Source organism: Hakea prostrata, chromosome 3, assembly GCF_041222555.1.
Source record: "Hakea prostrata isolate BN-2017 chromosome 3, UWA_Hpros_2, whole genome shotgun sequence".
NCBI classification, from domain to species: domain Eukaryota; kingdom Viridiplantae; phylum Streptophyta; class Magnoliopsida; order Proteales; family Proteaceae; genus Hakea; species Hakea prostrata.
This window is the reverse complement of record NC_142602.1, coordinates 2,707,950-2,729,906: the sequence shown is the minus strand read 5'-3', so window position 1 is coordinate 2,729,906 and position 21,957 is coordinate 2,707,950. Positions and strand designations below refer to the sequence as shown.

General features: G+C 37.0%; 2 protein-coding genes across 3 annotated transcripts; both read left to right on the top strand.

The window, feature by feature from the left end:
• Positions 1-62: 62 nt before the first annotated feature.
• Positions 63-10,344, top strand: LOC149020003 (P-loop containing nucleoside triphosphate hydrolases superfamily protein). Of its 2 annotated transcripts, none has more exons than XM_089147998.1 (13): positions 63-530; positions 991-1,129; positions 1,294-1,758; positions 3,131-3,369; positions 3,916-4,043; positions 4,160-4,278; positions 4,365-4,457; positions 4,946-5,047; positions 6,315-6,417; positions 7,142-7,225; positions 7,305-7,400; positions 7,535-7,662; positions 7,778-10,344. In XM_089147998.1, the coding sequence occupies exons 1-13, from the start codon at positions 193-195 to the stop codon at positions 7,856-7,858; spliced, it is 2,115 nt and encodes a 704-aa protein (XP_089004124.1). In that variant the 5' UTR covers positions 63-192; the 3' UTR covers positions 7,859-10,344. The 2 variants fall into 2 exon arrangements, with proteins under 2 accessions (XP_089004124.1, XP_089004123.1); XM_089147997.1 differs by having other exon boundaries at positions 7,757-10,344.
• Positions 10,345-11,000: 656 nt separating this feature from the next.
• On the top strand, positions 11,001-17,163 carry LOC149020002 (cytochrome P450 94B3-like). The gene is made up of 3 exons (XM_089150976.1): positions 11,001-11,106; positions 14,214-14,236; positions 15,629-17,163. Exons 1-3 carry the CDS (start codon positions 11,001-11,003, stop codon positions 17,036-17,038), a joined length of 1,539 nt encoding a protein of 512 aa, XP_089007102.1. The 3' UTR covers positions 17,039-17,163.
• Positions 17,164-21,957: the final 4,794 nt, after the last annotated feature.

Sequence of the window (21,957 nt, the reverse complement as noted above, 5' to 3'; positions counted from 1 at the left end):
CCTTCTAGGGTTTTAAGACCGATTTTACTCCGATTTGGCGTTTGAACTTCGAAATGATTTATCCCAATTCAAAATAAGGAAACGGAATATTGGGTTCTTGTTTCCCTCCAAATTCCGAAGTGCTCCTATATATAGTTGTGGACCACTTGGCCTGGCCCTTAAGGCCAAACTGGTTAGAAGACCAAAATCCGAATGGCGGGAACAAAGGAATCAGAGATTTCCAGTATGAGAGTAGCGTCGCCATCTTCCTCGCTGGTCTGGGAGAAACGAATGGGGAAGAACGCTTCAGCTTGCTGGAGGGAAGAAGTAGATCAGAACTTGAAGAGGCTTCACTCGCTTCTGTTCGGTATCGATATCGCTCTGGAAAAAGGAGATTTCTCCTCCGCTCAAATACTCGGTCTACGCCTTCTTGGCTTCCTCGATTCACAAACTCGCACCGAAATTGACGAGGCCTTTATCCATCCCATTCGAAGTGAAGTTTCCTCGAAGATCGATACCGCTCGCCGCTCTCTTGCGCTAGAATCCGATCGGTAGGTTTCTCTTCACTTCCACATAAATTTCATCCTTGAATTTGTTAGACTGGTTTTCATATCGCGCTTTCTAGCTGGATGTCCATTTGATGTTTTCCGCAGATTTGTACTTCCATTTTTAGGTTACAAATTGATTCGAAGATATGTCGTTTTTGCACGTTTCTTTTGTCTTTCTGTCTTGCTGATCGTCCATAGATGGTTTTGCTTACGCGAATTTAGAAGAATTGTCTTTCTGTCTAGCTGATCGTCCATAGGTGGTTTTGCGTACTCGAATTTAGAAGAATTGTCTTTCTGTCTAGCTGATCGTCCATAGGTGGTTTTGCTTACGCGAATTTAGAAGAAGACGCAGTTCAGTTCCTATTAGATTGAGGAAACCATGCATCTGATCATGCTAAAACATTTCCTGACTCGTACATATTATGATGTAAATGGTGAATGGTTGGTATTTGAATTAATCCAGTCAGGCATTTGAACAAGCGAAGAGAGGTCCAGGCTGTGTGTTTGTGCAGAAGGGGGATATTGACATGGAGAAGGTCAAGAATTCAAAGTATTTCCGTGCTTTCCTTCAAAAATCTAAAGCGAGAACTGCTGGTCCAGGGGTATGGAGTTTTCTCTCCCTTTGTGTTGTCTATGCTGTTATGGTCCCATTATATCTGTAAAAACTGAGACATTATGACGCTGTTCCACTGTCCGAACTGAAATCTCTGTGACTTTCTGGTGTAATTATGTGTGAATTAAAAGCAAATTGCTTCTTTAATTTCAGGTTCACCGCTCAGGAGTAAGCATCAATTCAGACACTCTTCAAAGTTGCAGCTCTGGGAAAGGTCATTCATTTCAAGCAGATCAACTGAATAGGCAAATCAGGGAGTTAAATTGCAAGCCTCCAAAAACAATGACACAGGCAAAGTTAACGTCTATATATGGCAACAAGGTGAAGGAAAATAATGGTTTATACAAATGTCTGTCAAACTCCAACAGTAACAGCTCAGAGGAATGTACTATAATAGAAAAAGCTCAGTCAGTTAATCAGAGCCATCATAAAGGCCATGGGTTCACCTCATTTCTGCAAGCTGAAGAGGAAACGAAACTTCATGTTGGCTATGGAATAAAACGTACACATATGGAAACTGGTAGCCCCAGGTATGAAAGTATTAAATCCCCTTCAAGCACCGACGAAGCTAATGCTGATGTTTCTGGCAATGGATTTGTCACAGCGAGAACAAAATTGGTACTCACTCTTCTTTTTAACTGTGGTATCTTGTTGAAGTTGCTACTCCAGGTCTTGAAGCCTGATTTTTTTTATTTTTTATTTTATACTATTTTTGCAATAAGATACACTTCTACATATGATTTATGCAATCCGCTGTGAAGAAGATTCAAACAAAAGAATCTGCATTTAATTTGGCATGTGGTTAACAATTATTAACATAATAGACTAAACTTAAAAGAAAACACACAAGTTATAAATGCAAGTGAACAAGTAGTGATATAGTGAGGATTGAGGAAGACCTAAAACTGGCACACATTTTCATACATTTGCGCTTATAGATGTGTAGGTTCATTATGTTATATGTTTTGTTTCTACTTTTTGTTTGTCTATGGACGTGCACATGTTTGTCTTCCGGAGGTTCAGACTTCGTATGTGCTTATATTTTTATTTTTGTGCCCTTGTTGTCTCGTACTTTACTTGAAGCATTGAATTGAATAATGAGGAAATCATTCATCCATATAAACAACTAACAGAAAAATCTGGGAATAAAACCTGTCATCTGTTCACAAGATAGAATCCCCTGTGACTTGCTACTTAAACCACCAACCCCCCCCCCCCGGGGGCGGGGAAAAAAATAAAAATAGAAAACCTTAACAAAACTAACTATGTGCGGACTTGCTGATAGTGCCAAAAATATGGTCTTTGTTTGGTTAATTAAAAACAAGCTTCTTAAATCTTAGACAGCATAAATTAATCAGTTCATGTGTAAAAGCCATGGCTGAACTGCAGATTTAGTTACAAACTTTCATTTAGCATGTTTATATCCTTATCAAAGGATGAAAACGGGAAACAAACTTAGAAAACAAACTGAGGACAGGAGGAATTCTTTGAATGGTCATAATTTGACACAAGAAAGTGATATGGTGTTTAAATCCGAAGTAAGCGGAATTTTATGCTTCCTCAAGAGCTTATTGGCATAGGGATCAAATGTCTTGAAGGATAGGCAGAGATGAAGCATCAGGTGTGCCACTAACTTTTGAGTAGACAGTTGTGAGAATTGAATTTTTTTTTTGGGAGAAAATGTAATGGAATATGTAAGAACTGATGTAGCATTTCCTTCTCATTCTTTTCCCTTTGAACATTATAAGAACTGAGGCAGAAAATCTGGGGCGGCTGGGGTGAATTGCTGAAATGGGTCGTGGTAATTGGATAGGGTCATTTTGCTTGATTCTTAAATACTTCTTTTGTTTTTGTCCACAAATCTCACAGATTAGGTGCTGCAAGTCTCGACATGCATGAGCCTTCCTGCTGCATATTATATTCATTCCCTTCCTCATTTAAAATTTGAACATATAAGGTTCTTAATAATAACCTAATTCTGTTTTGGCAGGAAATGGATGCGAGACAGAAGCGAGGTTTGGCAGGATCACCAAGCACTTCCGTCTCCCCACAAAGTGATAACAGCTCAGTTAGTAGAGGTTATGGTGGTAGATCAGTTGGTTTTCCTCGACGTGGTATTCGACATAATTTTGTTCCTCCTATTAGATCCAATGGAGCCAATAATGGCAATACAACTTCACGAAATTCAGCAAAAGGCGATGATGTGTTAGATGACTCAACCAAGAGATGGTCAGTCAATTTCAAGTTTTTTTTTTTAATATTGTTCTAAAGCTAGAGCTGTTACCCCCTTACCTTTTGCACCTTCTTCTGAACTTCTCTGTTGTTGCCTTTTCATCTCCCTGTAGTTTTGGATAGTTCTGGTCATAAAATTGCATCTTCACCGAGATGAATATCTAACACTCCACCTTGTCGTTCAAATGATTTTAACTTTGGTAGTACAGGATTTCAGATCATGCTCGACCTATCAATATAGGTTGTCCAAGACAGCCTGATCCTGGTTGATATGGGGGCAATGCTTATCAGGGTGGTATCAACTGACCAGTTTCAGGCCATCAGTAGTGATTCAGATGAGCTGATCTAAATATTTTTACTTGAAACTTTGCCTTTCTGCTTCTCATGCCAAAGATAAATCCACAATTATTTGTTTTTTTAGGTCTTGAGGTTTTAAGTGTGTGCAAAGCAATTTTTCTTATTCTTTTTTGTAGGAAAGTTGGTTGTCACCTGTTAGTATTAGGAATGGTTCATTTTAACATTTGTATGTATGTTTGGTTTTAGTTTGGAAATGTTGTGCGGGCCTGACGGTGAGCTTCCTGAGAAGTTAAGGAACTTGGAACCTCGTCTTATTGAACATGTTAGCAATGAGATAATGGATCGCGATCCCAATGTCCGTTGGGAGGATATTGGTAAATCTAACATTTGCTGGCTTCATTATCATCTATATTCAGATTGTGCAGTGTGAGAATTTAGCCAAAATGGCTTTCCCCTCTTAACTTACATTTTTTATTTGTCAATCTTGTAGCTGGCTTGGTTCATGCTAAAAAGTGTGTGACTGAGATGGTTATATGGCCTTTAATGCGACCTGATTTATTTAAAGGTTGCAGGTCTCCTGGAAAGGGCCTTCTTCTTTTTGGTCCTCCAGTAAGTGTTTTGTCCTAACTCTCAAAATAGAAGCTAAATATCTTATTTTCTTTGGTTTGACTTTTGTGATTCCTCACATCTCCCAGGGAACCGGAAAAACAATGATCGGCAAAGCTATTGCTGGAGAGGCTAAAGCTACCTTTTTCTACATATCTGCAAGTTCATTAACAAGCAAGTGGGTATGATTTTGTTAACTTACATTTGTTCTATGGCTATGTTCTAGAGAATTTTTGTGAAGGGTTTTGTCCAAGGAAAGTATACAAGTCTCTAGATTCAGTTTGACGGTAATTAGGACAGAAAAAAATCCATATTCCTTTATTGCTACATATGTTTTTAACATTGTTCAAGGTCTTGAGCTGGGTATAGTTGTGTATGAATATGTATATGGGAACAAGTCCTTTGCATCTATTTGAAGAGGAAGAGGACTTTGGCCCTTACAACATACCAAGTATTTGATGCTCGTGAAGTTTGCCAGGAAAATTGCCTTTACAGCATCTAGTTGAAAATTTTGATGTCTCAGTTTCTCTGTAAACTACCGATTTGATATTTGCCGTGATTGTATCTTTAGCCTTTTACCGTGTGCATTAAACCATTATTGCCAATGATTATTGTCTGTAGTTTGTATCTGATATGTCAGAATATCTAACTTGTTTGGTGATGAAAACAGATTGGTGAGGGTGAAAAGCTAGTGAGGGCACTTTTTGGTGTTGCCTGTTGTCGCCAGCCTGCTGTAATATTTGTGGATGAGATTGATTCACTATTGTCTCAGGTATGTATTGACCAATTCACTGAGAGGTAATCGAAGGTGCTGATAGTTAGACCCTGAGCATATTTGGTAAACATGCACGGAGTAGGACCGTTTGATGGGGACCTCCTGTGAGTTCCACTTTTGAAGTTTATTGGATTAGATGATCAAATGATCAAATCTATTTTTTTTATTCTGGTATAGAGCTGATGCTTGATGGTTATCAAAAAACTTGTAACGTAAAGCTAATTTATGGATGACCAGCCCCAAGTAAATCTATTAAGAAACTAGAAACTAAGTTTTCAGACCAGATCGGTCTCTAGAATGGCTCCCAAGAACAGGTGGTAATGTAAAGCTAAATTAGGGATAACTTTTCCCTAGTAAATCTATAACAGAAATCCAAAAATAAGGCTGACATTAGGAAGTTAAGTTTGTAGAGTGGACCACATTTCTCATTGAATGTAGCTTGTATGGGGTAGAAATTTTGCTGAAGTCTCATCAAATTCTGATGGTCCAATTAGAGATATTGCAGCAACTCCCAAACTAGAAACCAACGTTGTGGAGGCTAAACCAACCATAAATTAGAGCTCAAGTTTGTGATCAATTGAAGGTCTTGGTGGTGAAGATCTGCTGTAAGTTTGGTGTAATTCTCATGGATGGAATGCAAGGTGTGGAAGTGGAAAAAAATCAGAAGGTTTTGAATCATGGAAAAGTCCCACCAATAGAATATGGTGGAAGTGGTGATCAAATGGAGGGGTTGAAGATGTTTTGTGCTTCAAAACCAATCAGGGTTTGATACTTTGATGGAAGGATATGGAGATGTCCAACTTTGAAGTTGCTGCAGCGAGTCGATCCACATAAAGAGCAGCATGTTGCATGAATTTTTATAGCAGTAGCAACAGCAGCCTTTGTTTGCAACAGCTACAGGAATTGGTAAAACAATAGAGAGAAACAATGATGCAGTCAGGTTCCATTGCAAGGGAAGGTAGTGGAATAGAGGATGCTAGGTGGATTTTGGCCCCACTATCTGATTTTGAGACCCTGGTTCCTCAATTAGGAAAACCAGCCCCCCCCTTTTTTTCTTTCTTTAAGGCTCCTTTGACATGTTTTTTGGCCAAGCTGCATCAGGTGGTTGTCATTTCTATTTGAATTTCTTGCCCTGAAGATATGGGCCACAACTCCATGCATATATTCATTCTCAGTTGGAGGGCCACCCTTTGTTAATTTCTATCCAGGTAAGACTAACTTGGCAACTAAGTAGAATATACTGATAATCCCATTTGAATTTCAGCGGAAGTCAGAAGGTGAACATGAGTCAAGCCGGAGACTGAAAACCCAGTTTCTGATTGAGATGGAAGGCTTTGATGGTGGAAACGAGCAAATTCTGCTTATTGGTAATTGTTGAACACTTAAGCCATGCCTGGGTTTGATTAATGTGGTTTCCTATTAATTACTGAAATGCCAAACATCAAGTGGCAAATCTATGGCTGTGACTATGTTATATAGATAAATGTTATATATTTCTTGTGATGATGATGAATTGGTGACTGTTAACTTTTGTTTTGTTTCCATCATGAAGCTACTAATTCATACTTTAAATCTCGATTCATGACTTAGCTTGACTCGCCTGAGTAATTCTTTATCTGAGTTACATGGGCTTGCTGCTTGCTACATAAAAATTGTATACAGTGTTAACCTATTTTGTGTCCTCCCCTTCTTCCCACCATACCTGGATGTTATACATCATATATTGTTGTACATAATAATTTGGCTCCTAAATTGAGGATTCTGCATTGTTCACTCTGTCTACTTGCTTAGATAATTTCAATGATTCATTTTTTTGTTTGTGGTTTTTTTAACCTGATCGTTGCTTGTATTCTTTGGTTTTGACTACTGTTTACTCCTGTTATCATGGGAACCATTCCAGCATGTGGCTTAATTCTCTGGAAAACAGCTCACAATTCATGATGTATGAAATGGAAGTATGAGACTATCTGATTTTTGAATTATAGGATTTCTGCAAGAATCCAATTCAACATTGTTTCTTTCTGTTAATTATTGAATGTGGTGTGGCAATGTCACAGTAAGGTACATGATGGTGTGCTATACATTTTGCAGGAGCGACAAATAGACCCCAGGAGCTTGATGAAGCAGCCCGGAGACGACTTACAAAACGACTCTATATTCCTCTTCCATCCCCAGGTCTGGTTCATAACAGTGTTCTTGTTTTCCTAAATGCACTCGGTGCTTACCGTACAAAACCATATGATTGGCTTTGCAGATGCCAGAGCTTGGATTATCCAGAATCTCTTGGAGAAGGATGGGTTGTTCAAGCTCTCAAAGGAAGAAATTGAAGCTATATGCAAGCTCACTGAAGGTGATAAAAAGATTCAATCTGAACCTGTTGTCATTGTTTTGCAAATATGATCAGTGTCATAAGTTTCCCATTCTCCTCCAGTCTGGTGCTGCATCTTGGCTTGTTCTTTAAATTGACGACATGTCCATTTTCAGGGTATTCAGGATCGGACACAAAGAACTTAGTCAAGGACGCATCCATGGGACCGCTGAGAGAGGCTTTAAGACAAGGTGTGGAAATTACAAAGCTGAAAAAGGAGGATATGAGACCTGTCACTCTTCAGGTAACATTTTCTGCATTTATCTCCATTTTGAACGTAGCCAACATGCTTTTGCTTTGATATCAATAGCTGGGTGAACTTTGTTATTGTTTTATAGGACTTTGAAAATGCACTACAGGAGGTCAGACCTTCCGTTTCCTTGAATGAACTCGGGATATATGAGGAATGGAACAGGCAATTTGGAAGCTTGTCTCTGTGAGTATCAATTTAATAAATGCAAGGAAAAACCATTTCAAAAAATAAAAAAATAAAGTAGAAGATAGAAATCAATAGAGCACGCATTGATTTCTAGTAGCTTTTTATTCGATTGATTACTCAATATTCTCCTACCTCCATGTGTTAGTGTTAGTATTCCCTCTTCCTTTTTTTGGGGGTAAACGTATCCCCTTCTCTATATCCTACTCTATATGAAGTCCTATGTGATGTTTTTCCCTTTTCCAAAACATCAGCTATTGTATATTGTATAGGGTTGTAAAACTCCGCTCTCTGTCGAATCAGATAGACTGATGCTACTGGTGATGGGACTTTGCAGTCACCGTGGGCTAAGGATCATCTAGTGAAGTGACATTTCCCTCCCTCGTTCTAAGTTTTAGCAACGTGCCTAAACAAGCCGATTTTACTTAAATCATGTGCATTTACCGTCAATTGAAATTTTGGTCGAGATTTTTTGATCTTGACCGTTGAATCTCAATGGTCAAGATCAAAATCTTGATCTGACAATCTGAATTGTCTCGCTTGATGGTAAATGCACATGACTGAAGCAAGGTCCTAAACAAGCAGGCTCCGTCAGTTGGTAGTACTTAGGGGTTCCTAATCAGGTGTGCTGGTTTTCTTAGAGTCCAATATTAGCTGTAAGTCTCATAGGTGCATGCTATGCTTTGCTAGATTTCGGACTCAGAAATCCGGAATCTAGTTTGGCCTAAAAAAGAGAAGGGACGAAAAATTTTAGAGTTCCATAAGGACTGGTCTGGTGAGCCATTCAAAAATGGTTTTGGGTGTTTCTTGCTTTGAGAAAAAAAAATTGATCTAAAATTGTTTGATGAAACTAGTTTTATTTTATGTAAATTGTTTAAACATAAATTTTCAAGAAATAATTGACACAAGTTGTTGCATTTTTATCTGTGTGAGTAGGGCTTAAGTGGAAGAGTTTAAAGATGGGCATTCATAGAATTTAATATTTTTGAATATAAAAAACTCTGTTAAAACCTGACAAATAATGTTTTCACTTTTAGAAGTGGGTTTTTTCTTAAAACAATAAAAGTGTTTCTAGTGTTTTTCGTAACAGAAAACTTTGATGTAGTATCAGTTAAGTATAGTCCATGGCCCTAAGAGGCTGTGAAGGGCCAACTCTAACCAAGCCTATAAATAAATTGGAATGGGTTCCTTTGGTTGCCTAGTTGCATCTGTTTTAGGACTCACCCAACTCGATACAAACCGTTCGATACAATTGATGTGATCTTGGTGCAGTTTATAAACGCCATGGGTGGTGGATTCTTGGCGAGGGAGAGAGAGAGAGAGGAAGGGGAGGATGGGAATGGAAACAAAAGGCCAAAATTAGAAAATGCACATTTGTGAATTTTAGGAGTTTCAATTGGAGATCCATGACAGGTATTATTGGACATTTTTTTTTTGGCCAAAACGAAAAAACTTTTATTGGACATTTGGATATAAGGATGGAAGCTAGGGCGTGTAAGTACGGGTATTGAGCAGCACGCTAGTGCGGTTGTGGTTCTCCTCTAAAAATGTGACAAAAGAGAACCTTTCTTTGCTCCTTTCCACCGCATGGTTCTTGAGCAAATAAAACCACTGGCTGAGAGAGAGCCCAAGTCGCAATTATGCTCTGTTGGAAACTCTATTCCGGTACGGCGGATGTCGCTGTTAATTGCTTTATCTTCGCTGCTTTATCCAGCGAGTGAGATAGCATGGTGTATTGACATTGAATTCTGGTGTATTTACCACATGCTTATCGAGCGGAATAGAAGAAAAAAAAAGCGGCGGATGTAGTCGTGCGTGGTTATTCTATCACATGGTATTTGAGCGAAACGAGAGTAGCAAAGTCGGTTGTTACAATTTACAAAAACAGAAAAGAGAGCGGTGGATCTCCTTGTAACCAGAAAGGAAAGAAAGTCCACGGTTTCTGACATAATTCATGACATGCTTGTCGATCGAAAAAGTAAAATGAATAATGATTGACCATGTTTAGAAACTAGGAAAAAAAAACGGTGGATGTGCTAGAGGTTCGCCAGTCGTATATGCCACGCACCTTAGAACTAAAAATTTCAAAAGTATTTGTTACTTTTTTACATTTTATAGGGGTGGAGAATCCTGGAGATGGATCCTCGACTTAATGTAGAGGATTTTTCAATCCACTCATGATTTGGATTTGGACTTTAATTTTAGACTTTTTGTATCATGAATTTAATTATGTGGATCTGAAAGTCTTTTCAGTATGTAAATGATGTAAATGAGGGGCCCATATATGATTTTATAGGTTAGGGTTTTACGGCTTTCTACTAAAAGGAAAAGGTTTCATAACTTCCGGATGAGTTGGGATACCATAAGCCGTTGTCTTTCATAACATGAATTTCGACAATAGGTTTTACTTTGTGGAGCCTCAAGATTTAGTGTGCTTACATGCAAAACCTTGAAATTGAGGTTGTCTTGTGAAGTAAAAAGCCTATTGCTCTGGAGGAGTTTTTCTTTGGGGGAGATTTCTTCAGCTCATTTACTTTTATATTGCATGATTTTGATAATTTGATATATGATATTCTTCAATGGAAAAGTTTAATACATAATATTACTATGTTTTTGAACATGGTATAAGAAATAAGGGCAAATTGCCCTACGGCAGTGAACTGCCAGGTGAGAAAGCACTAGGCTGGAAACTTGTTGATCTTTGTCAAATTAGAACTATGAGGCCTGATTGTACTGAGCAATTACCTAGATGAGGTGGCGAGCTCGGGAAAAATCATTAAGTTGGGTAGACCTCTAACAGTTGTAGAAATAACTAATTGGGCGCCATATCTTCCCTATTTAGATGGAGCATGGCTCTATAGCCCCCAAAAAAGAAAGCCCAAGATCCAATGGTCACTGAGCCAAGGAGATCTTCCATCCGATGGTTTATGCCACACAGCTTATTCTAGGTAAATTTAAGACTTGCTGCGTTGCAAGTATTGGCTAATTTGCAACTTATTCTTCTCAAACTCCGTGGCAAATTAGTTCAGAGTTCTCCATCAATTGTGTTCTTTGATTGACTTGATTGTCGGGAGCAGCTCTTTAACCTTCCAAAATTGGATTGTACTAACAAGTTTATGTGGGCTGATGAACGAAAGAGCTACGAAATGTATTGGCAACACCAGAGATACCATGGTAAAATAGTCAAACAAGATGTCCTCCTTTTCCTCCCTCCTGTGTCGGTGTGGAGGAGCCTGGCGACTCATCAAGAAGGTAAGGCCAAAAACACAAAAGTAGCATTACATTGCAATCCTTTGATCACAACACTTTTTATTTTTGGGTTTAGAATCCTTTTTTCACAACTCACAAAAGAAATTCATGGCGCCTCTTATTTGATACGGTAGCCGGTGGTGGTAGGTTAACAGATATGATTTCGAGCTCAATTATATCGCTTGTCACCATGTCAATAGTAATGAGTCTGACTCTTTCGTACGACACAAAATTAATTGGGCTTTGAAATTCGGATTTGACATCGCCCCTAGGAAACGCTGAGCTTCTCTTATTTGATTTATTCTCCTTTCTCTCCTTTTTCAAATTCCACTTATGACTTATTTTCGTATAATCTACCTTGGGTATCTTCATTTTTCTCATTTCAATTTTATTATCAGTCACACTCACATCCTGGAATCATCACGTGATTATATTTATATTTGTTTCTTTTGGTAAGAAGTGTTTATATTCATATAATTGAAAAAATATCCGCGCTACCACCAATACTCTGTCCGAACTGTCGTATCACATGCCCTTGAAAGTTAATGTCGACGTAAATGATGATATAATGATCCATAAACGCTTCGTTTGTTTAAAAAGTAGGGTGAAAAAAAAAAAACACGTGAAGTCTACATTTAATGGGGGCAGGAAAACAGAAGTAAGACATTGATTTTTTTTTAAGACCCCTCCCCTGTTATCAGGTGTAGACTCTTCAACTGGGAGAAAATAAACTAGGGTCAAAAATAAATTTAAATTTAAATTAAATTGGGTAACCGTTGGATTACTTAAATGCTATATGGCACAATCTTATAAGGGAATTGTAACGAAATGAATTACAGAGGATGTGAATCCCTCAACTAAACATACATTGGCCTAAAAAAAAAAAAATATATTTTATAAAATAGTATTAAATGTGAGTTTCACTTTTTAGTTTTTCATTTTTTTTTTATAAAATTGTATATATATTTTATGAAATTTTAAAAAGGCATAAAGTGAGAAAGTTAACACGTCACTTCATAAGTTTTTTTAAATTAAGGAAAATTGGCTTTAGCTTTTTCTCTCCAAGGAACTAAATAATCCATATTTTTAAGTTTTAGAGAAAAAAATGTTTTTTACTCTTCTTTTACCACCCGATCTTTATCCTAGCAAACAAATGCAGCTTAAATTTTACAAACGCTCATTTCCTAAATATAAATATTCTCTAATTTTTTTTCCATAACTTTTTAATTAAAATATGAGGGATACAGCCAAATGTCAGGGTCATAGCATAAAGGCATGATTTCTAAGCTCTTGTAATGCGGGTTCTTTGATTCGGAAATTTCAACCTCGAGTTTCTTTTATAATATATTTTTTACATAGTATTGTTCTAATATAGATCAACGAAATTACATATGAAAACATTTGATGGTAGTTAGAATTTTTATGTGACAGAGGATGGAATGGAATAATAATGCTTTCATGTCTAGCCATCCAAAAATGATGCCACATTTGTAATGGATGCTCAAATTTAAAAAAATGATTGTAATTGTTAAGGTAAATGTTTGATAACTAAAGTTGTTGACAATTGACATTCTAAAATACTGTAAAGTATTAAGTTCAGTGACTATTCCAATACTAAATGAGTTGGTGATTGGAATTGAGTTTTATTCTAAGATTATTTTAGAATACAAAGTAGAGTGGCCAAATTCCGATATGAACTTTATAAATTTGTCCCCTAAGCATGCTTCAACTACAAATTTATTTATCCCCCCTCAAAAAAAAAAAAATCATAATTTAAATGTGATGTATGGCAAACTATGAAAGTATATAGTAATTTCTTATTTAGAAAAAAAAAAAAAGAAAAGAAAAGAACATAATAATGTGTAAATATTCATGCACTTACATTCACAAATATAAAATATTTGTCAAACAAAATGACATGAGATAGATTTTAAAATCTGATCATGATTATGTAGAGCATGTGCCCTCAATTAAGCAGTCAAAATGATCACTTGAACTTAATAACAAAAATGATTGATTACTCTTTTTCTATGGTGTTTAGGTTGACCAACGATATATTCATGACCCACCCAAAAAAATATAAGTTGACCTACAATATATTCATTACTCACAAAGTTATTATTATTATTATTGCTTTCAAATGTTGCAAGGTTCATTTATTTATTTTCTCTTTTACATTTCCTATGGTGTATTTTTTTTTCCCCGGTAGAATGATGGCTTCTCATAATACAAATGATTTTCATTTTATATTTATATCAATGGTAATAAGTAGAGAAAGTAGCATCCACGAGGAGCATACATGGATAACAGGAGAAAAGATCACTGTTGCCTCAACTCCTCCCCATTACGACCTCCCCCCCCCCCCACCTCAAAAAAATAAAAAACAAAAATCAAAAAACAAAAAGAAATCCGTTGCTTGAGAAAGTGATCTTGTTAGTATTGGTATAAATGATCTTTTCCTCACATTCTACTATAATAGAACCCTCCGAATTTAAAGCCGCATGGTGTTCCAACTCTTTGTTTCACCTAAGCGTCATCTTGGTCATGGATAGATCACTCATGTTCAGGTCCATAAGGAGTCATAGTCGCTCTATAAAGACTTGTTTCCGAAGGAGGCCTTCTTCGCTCTCCACTTAAGTTGCTCAATAAAGGCCCAAAACTAATCCCACGGAACAGTAACACTTCATAGGGTCCTTCTGTCCAAGCGCCATAAACTTTGGGTTTGTGGATGAAATCCCGCAAGAAGAGAGAATGACAATCCCACTCCTTGGGAGGTGCTAAATAAATGACTATTGGACTCGGGGTTTTGAGCATAAAGATTTCATTGACCTATAAAAAGTGGGCCTAATCCCCCATAATTGCAACAACCCAGTTGCAATAGCGACGCTCTACCAACTGAGCTATATCCCCCCAAACCAAGTGGAGCATGCATGAAGGAGTCACATGTTTCTTTTATTATTTTCCGTAGCGCACTTGGGCCATCCTGGACTTGCACAAGAGACCTTGCCCGTGATTGAGGAAAACATTAGAATCCTCCCCCCCCCCCCCCTTTCTCCTTCCTAAAATAAGTAACCAACAAGGGTATGTCCATTCTTTCATACTTATTGAAGAAAAACATTCCCCACCTTCTCATGTCATGTTTGTCATGAAAAATTTCTCATGTTGAAGAAGATGATAATCCCCTAGCCTTTCTTATGTTTATCCGAATTATTTTTAACAAGAAGGTAGATATTTGTACCAGTGAAATGATTCTTTTAATTACCATCTGAATAGAGAATTAACATTAATGAGTTAAATCATGGTAAAAAAATTCAAAGGAAACTCAAATTTCGACCGAGTGAAAATAAAAAACTTAAGTGGAAACTTGAGAAATTTCAAGGAAACTGATTATTTTTTTGCAAGTTTCGACATCAAGTTTTGACAACTTTTAGAGAGTATTTTGGGGTGGGATACTATATTTAAGCTAATTAGAGTATAAAGAATAAATTTGTTAAATACATAGATGCTAGCATAATGATAGAGAAATTTCCCTACCTTTTACTTGTAATTATCTAATCTAACTTCGTCACTTTAAATAAACCAAAAAAAAAACAATAAAATCTCGAATGAAAACATGGGTAGTCAAAGCACAATAATATATTATTTTTGGTAAACAATAATATATTATTCTACTAATTAGCTAGTGTGAACAATTTGTTTACTAGTTCTCGGAATACAAATGGGTCTACTTGTATTAAACTTAACTGTCAACCATTATTATATAGATCAGCATCACCATCCAAGAGAGGACCAATCGATCATAACCATAGAAAGCGAACAATAGTCCAAAGACAGGATCGAAAGTCTATTCAATCGGACGGTTATAATTGAACTCACAATGAGAACACATAATTTTTTATTTTATTGTTTTGAAACAGCAAAACACAGACTTCAATATGACAAACACTTGCATGCAGCTTATTAAAAGAAATAAAAAAGAAAATAATTAAAACAAACTAAAAACTTTCCATGCCCGAATTATAGAATTTCCTTGCTAGCCACTGGTTTTCATTATCTCCCTTTCTTGTCATCATTTATATGGAAAAAGCGAACCCAAAAAGCACAACTCCTCACGGAGACCAGAGAGAGATTCAGGAACACCGACCGACTAGTGAGATACTGATATGATATGTCGTTATTGTGATCTATCTACCAAATAACGGCTATTGGCTATCCAAGTTCTTCAAGAAATAGTTGCAAAGCAGAAGAAGTGGTCGGTGTCCGACAATCACTCTGTAGAATTCCCAATCTACCTGTCCTTCTCAGCAACTATAAAACCCAGTCGCCATTCATCTTCTAACTCACAGCAGCTCATCATCTTCATCATCCTCTCTCTCTCTCTCCTCTCTTTCTCTCTCTCTCTCTGAGATGGATATGGCTTCATCGTTCTTCTTCTTCTTCTTCTTTCCCTACTGGGTTTCCTCTGATGATTTTTCTGTTACTATCAGGATTCATCTTATTTTACCGTTTGTTTTGTCATTATCAGCCTCTAATAAAGTGCTTGATCTCCTTCTCCAAGAACCGAATCCGTCTCTTAGACTGGTTCACTGATCTCCTCACTGATTCTCCCACTCAAACCATCGTGATGCACAGATTTGGAGCTCCACGAACCATTATAACTGCAAACCCAGAAAACGTTGAGTATATTCTTAAGAAAAATTTTGCCAATTTCCCCAAAGGAAAGCCCTTCACTGAAATCCTAGGAGACTTTCTTGGTCATGGCATATTCAACGTCGACGGCGAGCTATGGCAAACCCAACGCAAGCTAGCCAGCCATGAATTCGCAACAAAGTCCTTAAGAGAGTTTCTGTTTTCTACTTTGAAGGAAGAAATGGAGACCAGATTGTTTCCCATTCTCGAATCTGCAATGGAAACTGGTCGAGAAATTGATTTGCAGCATTTGTTAGGAAGGTTTGCTTTCGACACAGTGTGTAAGCTCTCTATGGGTCATGACCCTTGCTTCTTGGGTAAGGAGGAGGAGGAGGAGGAGGCGGTGGCGGTGGCGCCGCCTGTTCTGGCGGAGGCTTTCGATGTTGCGTCTGAGATTAGTGCACGGCGAGGGGCGGAACCGGTGTTCCTCGTGTGGAAAATCAAGCGTGCATTATGCATTGGCTCCGAAAAGAAACTCAGAGAAGCGATTCGAGAGATACACGTGTCGCTCCAAGAGATTATCATGGAGAAGAAGATGAAAGCCCAAGGAGCTGATGATCTCTTGTCACGGTTGATTCAAAGTGGACTTGAAGATGATGTGATCAGAGACATGGCAATTAGCTTCATCATGGCGGGAAAGGACACCACGTCAGCAGCGATGACGTGGCTACTTTGGCTACTCTCCCGCCATCCTGACGTGGAACAAGAGTTGGTCAACGAAATCGATGAGGTGGTCAAAGGCAATGGAGGTTCCTTCCGTTACGAAGGGTTGAAGGAGATGACACTGCTTCATGCGTGTCTGTGCGAGTCCATGAGGCTCTATCCACCCGTGGCGTGGGATTCCAAGCATGCGGCAGTGGAGGATACGCTGCCGGATGGCACGGTAGTTCGCAAGGGCGATCGTGTCACGTACTTCCCTTATGGCATGGGGAGGATGGAAGCTTTATGGGGAAAGGACCGGTTGGAGTTTAGACCAGACCGGTGGTTCGATACGGAAGGTAGTGGTTTAAAGAAAGTGTCTCCTTTCAAATTCCCCGTGTTTCAAGCCGGACCGCGGGTTTGCCTGGGAAAAGAAATGGCATTCATCCAAATGAAATACGTAGTGGCTTCCATATTAAGCCGATACCGGCTAAGAACGGTTCGGTCGGACCAGCCCAAGTTTGTCCCTCTACTGACGGCCCATATGGCCGGTGGTTTCAAGGTTCAGATTTGTAGCAGGGATCCTTCATCACATCCGAGATTCTAAGTCTAATGTTCTGGAGATATACATATATGATATGGTCATTTTATATGTTTTGATGATAAAAATTGTGCCGTATATGTTACTATATAAACTATAATGTAAGATAACTAAGGTTATCATATAAATCAGATCCCACAACTCCAAACAAAAGAGTTGCTACTTGCTACCAACAAAGTCTTTTTCCTTATTTGTCACTTTACAGTATGTTAGGGCACGTTTCGTTATCTGAATCCAGAGATTTCAAATCTTTAGATTCGTGAATTGGAGATTTATACAACTTTTAAGTCGATCCGTTTTTTTATTTATTATTTTAAAGTATAACTAGGGCCTCTTTAATTATCAGAGAATTTAGGGATTTCAAATCCTGGCGGGAGAGGGAGAAAACGAGACAAACAAGACCAAACAGGAGAAAAAAAAAGGGGAGGGAAGAAAGAATCACCAAAAAGAGACAGAGGAAGACAAGAGCAACCGGATTCACCCCCCAAACCGAACCCCAAAACGGAAGATTCGAACGAACACCAACGGGTCGATCAGACCGAGATTTGTCCGTTCAAACAGCCCTAAATTCATGAATCGGAGATTTATACAACCAAAGTCTTTTTCCTTACTTGTCACTTTCAGTGTATTAGGGCTTGTTTGGTTATCTAAATCCAGAGATTTCAAATCCTTAGATTCATGAATCAAACATTTATAGATGTTTGGTAGTCTAACATTCTTGGATTTCATGAATCTAGGGATTTCATTTTTTCTTTCTTAAAAATGTGAATTAAGTCATTCTTGCGTATTGCGTGAAATCCATGAATTCCACCATATGTATAAAATAAATGAAATTTGCAGATTTACGGAAAGTAACCCAACAAAACTTTATGAACTTCGATAGATTTAAGGCTAATCAAACGGTTAACTTTTTGAACCATGAATCCGTATATTTGAAATCCTATTTCATTTCAAATCCCTAGTTTCCTGTAACCCAACAGAGGACTTCATCAATATTAAAATGAAGAAAATTTAGTCAAATCTAAGTAAGGAAATTTGCCCAAATTCAAAGTTCGTGAACTGAGCAAAGTGCCATCAAATGAGATAGGCAATATGTAATAATCTTTTAATTCGTATTATTTTAGTGAAAAAAAAAAAAATGCCCGCAAGAACCCATTAGGGCGGTACAAAAAAGGACCCCGGAAGGAGAGCAGGACATCGACAGGAACGGAAACGGCGCCCACCCCCCCTCTCGACGCGAAATTTCCTAGTTTATCTCATCCAAACCACGGCATTGGGTGGAATATTATCCCTTTCCCGGATGTGGAATCCGGAATCTTGGTGGTGGACGGACGGGATCTGACCCGCGGATCCGTGGGAAACGTCGGTAGGAATCTTTTCCCCCATCAATTAATTGAATTACTTTTGATGTATTACCAACATTTTAATTTCAGTTGAGAGTCATGCGCACTGCATGTCAGTGCCACCTGAACATACCTTTTTACGAATCCAGATCATCACCCCCGATGTGCTTCCCCGACGGTTTTTCCACCACAAAAACGGTGGGGCCCACCTTTGAAAAATATTTTTAAAAAAAAAAAACTCCCATTACCACCCCTCCCCCCCCTTTTTACCATCTAATTACTTTTTATGACTACATCGGTCCGTTAAGGAAGGTTATTATGGCAAGTTTGCTTAAATCCTAAAATTTTCTCCTCCTTTAACAATATCCTAAACCTTAATAGTGAGTATAAATATCTAAGATTAATGTCAAGCAATGGTGTATACTCCAAACTCTAAAAAACTTTTATAAACTTACTACAAGTATATATTTTTCTGGTGATTGCTCAGTGCCTGAATTTACCATCAGAGGCAACCCGCTCTGACTTTTGTTTGTGGATCTTAGCAGGTTCTAGGTCTGATTTCATCTCCATTAATCTGATTCCATTGAAATTCAATTAACTAGACGGTTTGACTGATGATCAAATTGTTCAAGCAATTTCAACAGCAACTGTTGAAATTTTGCCCATAATTTGCTTTCTTAAATCTATGTCATGCAGACTAGGCCATGTATCTTCTGATAGTAAATAACAAAATATTATACTTGTAAACACTATTTTCGAAAAGAGAATCAGTGTTATTGAAAGTTTTCTCTGTTGTTTCTTTTTAAATTTTGGGTGTAAAAAGATGGATGTCAAATATCAAAATCTACCTTTATTGACAAAAAATATATATATAAATTACATACATTTTTAAGGATAATAAAGCATGTCTTAGGTATGTTCTACAAAGACAAAAAGATAATGTAATTTTTATATCACTAATCTTCTCAACATAATGTTTCAATTCTCGAAAGGGAAAAGAAAAATCATATAGATTATTGTATGTCAGCAATGCATTAAACCTTTTTTAACTGTTACCCAGATCCCTTATTTTAGCTGAAATTTGAATATTTGCCTTGTGCTCGGTCATCTAGCACCAAAATCATATTTGTGTTGAAAATTTTATTATGCAAAAAATAAAAATCAAGCCCATTTGATCCATGATTTTCTATAAAGGTGCTATAGGTGCTATACTAGGGGTTCCCCTACATATATTGTAGCTCAAATTAACTAAGAGTCTTCTAATTACTTTACTATTTCATCAATGTTTCCTCAAGTGTGAAATATATGTATATAATATATTATTTATATTTATTTAATTTTGTAGATTCTTCTTCGTCTTATTCTAAACCTACTACTTTGTTTTGTCATCAACTAGTGTGAACAAATTTCAACTTTAAATAATTAATGTGAACAATTTGTTTATTGATACCTATACTAAACATTAAAAATTGGGGAAGGTACTAACTAAGTGTGAACAAAATTTCTTGGTGAATTGGATATAAGAAATGGGATGTGTTTTCATTTTATTGGGTGAAACTTTTGTCTACCTATAACGTTACCATCTTAGGTCATTCTCTGGGAGATCGAGAACCAATCTAGGCTAGCGTAAAAATAGCCTACCTAAGAGTTGCATATTGAGTTTCATAATTAATAAATCCCTCGAAAACAACTAATTCATATGTCATATTTGTTTCACATTACCTGCTATTGTTATCATCCATGATAGGTTAAATGATGTTAAAAGAATCATTTTTATAGACATTATCTGATACATTATGATGAATCATTTGAGATGATATAGACATGTGAAGTGGAGGTATTCAAATGCTCAAATATGAAAAAAATGATTTTATTATAGTATATTTGTTCATATTTGTATGTAACTTATTCATATATCATGCATTTATGATTAAAAAAAAATACATTTGTTCATACTCATATTTGTTTTTATGGAAAAGAAATTTCTTAGACACAACAATATTTTTTTCTCCTTTTTCAAGTCAAGCCACATGGACTATATCAATAATCATTAATAAAAAATAGACATTGTATCAGAAGAAGAAAAAAAAAAAATGTTGAATTAGACACCACGGTCTTACCTGAAGACCATCTTTGCTTCCTGTAGTTGAACTATTTTCATCCATTTACCAAAGAAAATAAAAACAAAGAAAGAAAAGCGACTCTTTAACCTTCATATGGAATTAAAGCTTTTTTCCCCCTTTTTATTGGGTTATGAAGTTCATTTAAGTTTTCATTATTAAGAGGGGAGAAAAAGAAGTTCATCTAGGTCAACTTATTTATGTGCACACATTAGCTACATCTTCAAGATAGTTTTAAGGTATACTTTAAATATACTATTTAGAAGAGGTGAATCCATGACATCTTTATTAAGAGGCATTGTCATTGTTAATTGAGCAACCCATTTGATGGTATGAATCAAAGCCTTTATTATTACAAATGAATCGAACGACAAAAGTTGAAGATATGCAATTTAAAATGAATGCCATAAACATTAAATCCCTCACATTTTGAGAAGTCCTTCACAGTGTGATGATTGATGAAAACTCAAATCGGGTAAGCCGATCGCTGCTGTGACCCACGAAATCATAGAAATAACTTCTCTTGTTTGATTTAAATCAGTTGAAAACCTTCCTTTCTTTCTTTCCTTTTTTTTTTTTTTTTTTATATTTTTATTTACAAAACTTTGTTAAAAGAAGCTTTGTGTCCAGCACCACCTAGAAGCTTTGTGTCCTTAAGAAAATACAGTCACAAACTAAAAAGTTCGAATAATAGAGTAAGAATGTCCTAAAAAAATACTGAGAGTTTCTGCTTAGAGCATTTCCACTTTTGTAACGATATACAGTCTGCAAATGCTTTGTTATTAGATTGAGAAGCTTCAATCAGAAAAGGATTTCTCTATTTCTTAGGCATTACGATATTACCGATACGAAACTGTATGACCGTTTCCATTTCCCTTTCACTTTCATGAGTTCATCCTTAGACCGTTACGAGATGACAGAATCGGAATCTGGATCTCCATCCTGTTTCCTTGTCTCCGATTCGCACATGATTCACGCATCAGCAATCAAGGGAAACGACAGAGTTTCACGGTACCATTTGAGCACATTTTCTACTTCGTCTGATCTGCTGTAATGTGACGCCGAGCAGATAAGCATTTCGCAGCGTAGGTGTTGACTTGCCTTTATGGTCAGAATGTAGGCGTTGACCAGAATTATGGTATAATTAGAATGATGCCAGAGAGTGTAATCGTCTCATTTGTTACTTTTTCAGGGAAGACATTTTAATTCATTTTGCTTGGGTCCTCAGAATCAGATTTTGAACTGTCAAGATTCAAAATTTTGGTCAAAATTAAATCTTGATCGTTGCATTTTCATGGACGAGGTTAAAATTTCGATCCAATGACTCGCTTGACAGTCCAGCGTTGACAAGGACGCAGCAGGGAGTAGGGAACACAGCTATCAAACTAAAATCCCACGTGATGAATTTCATCAAAAAAAATCTGAACGCGCATTTCAAAGACTAAAGATTCGCCCTTTTTCA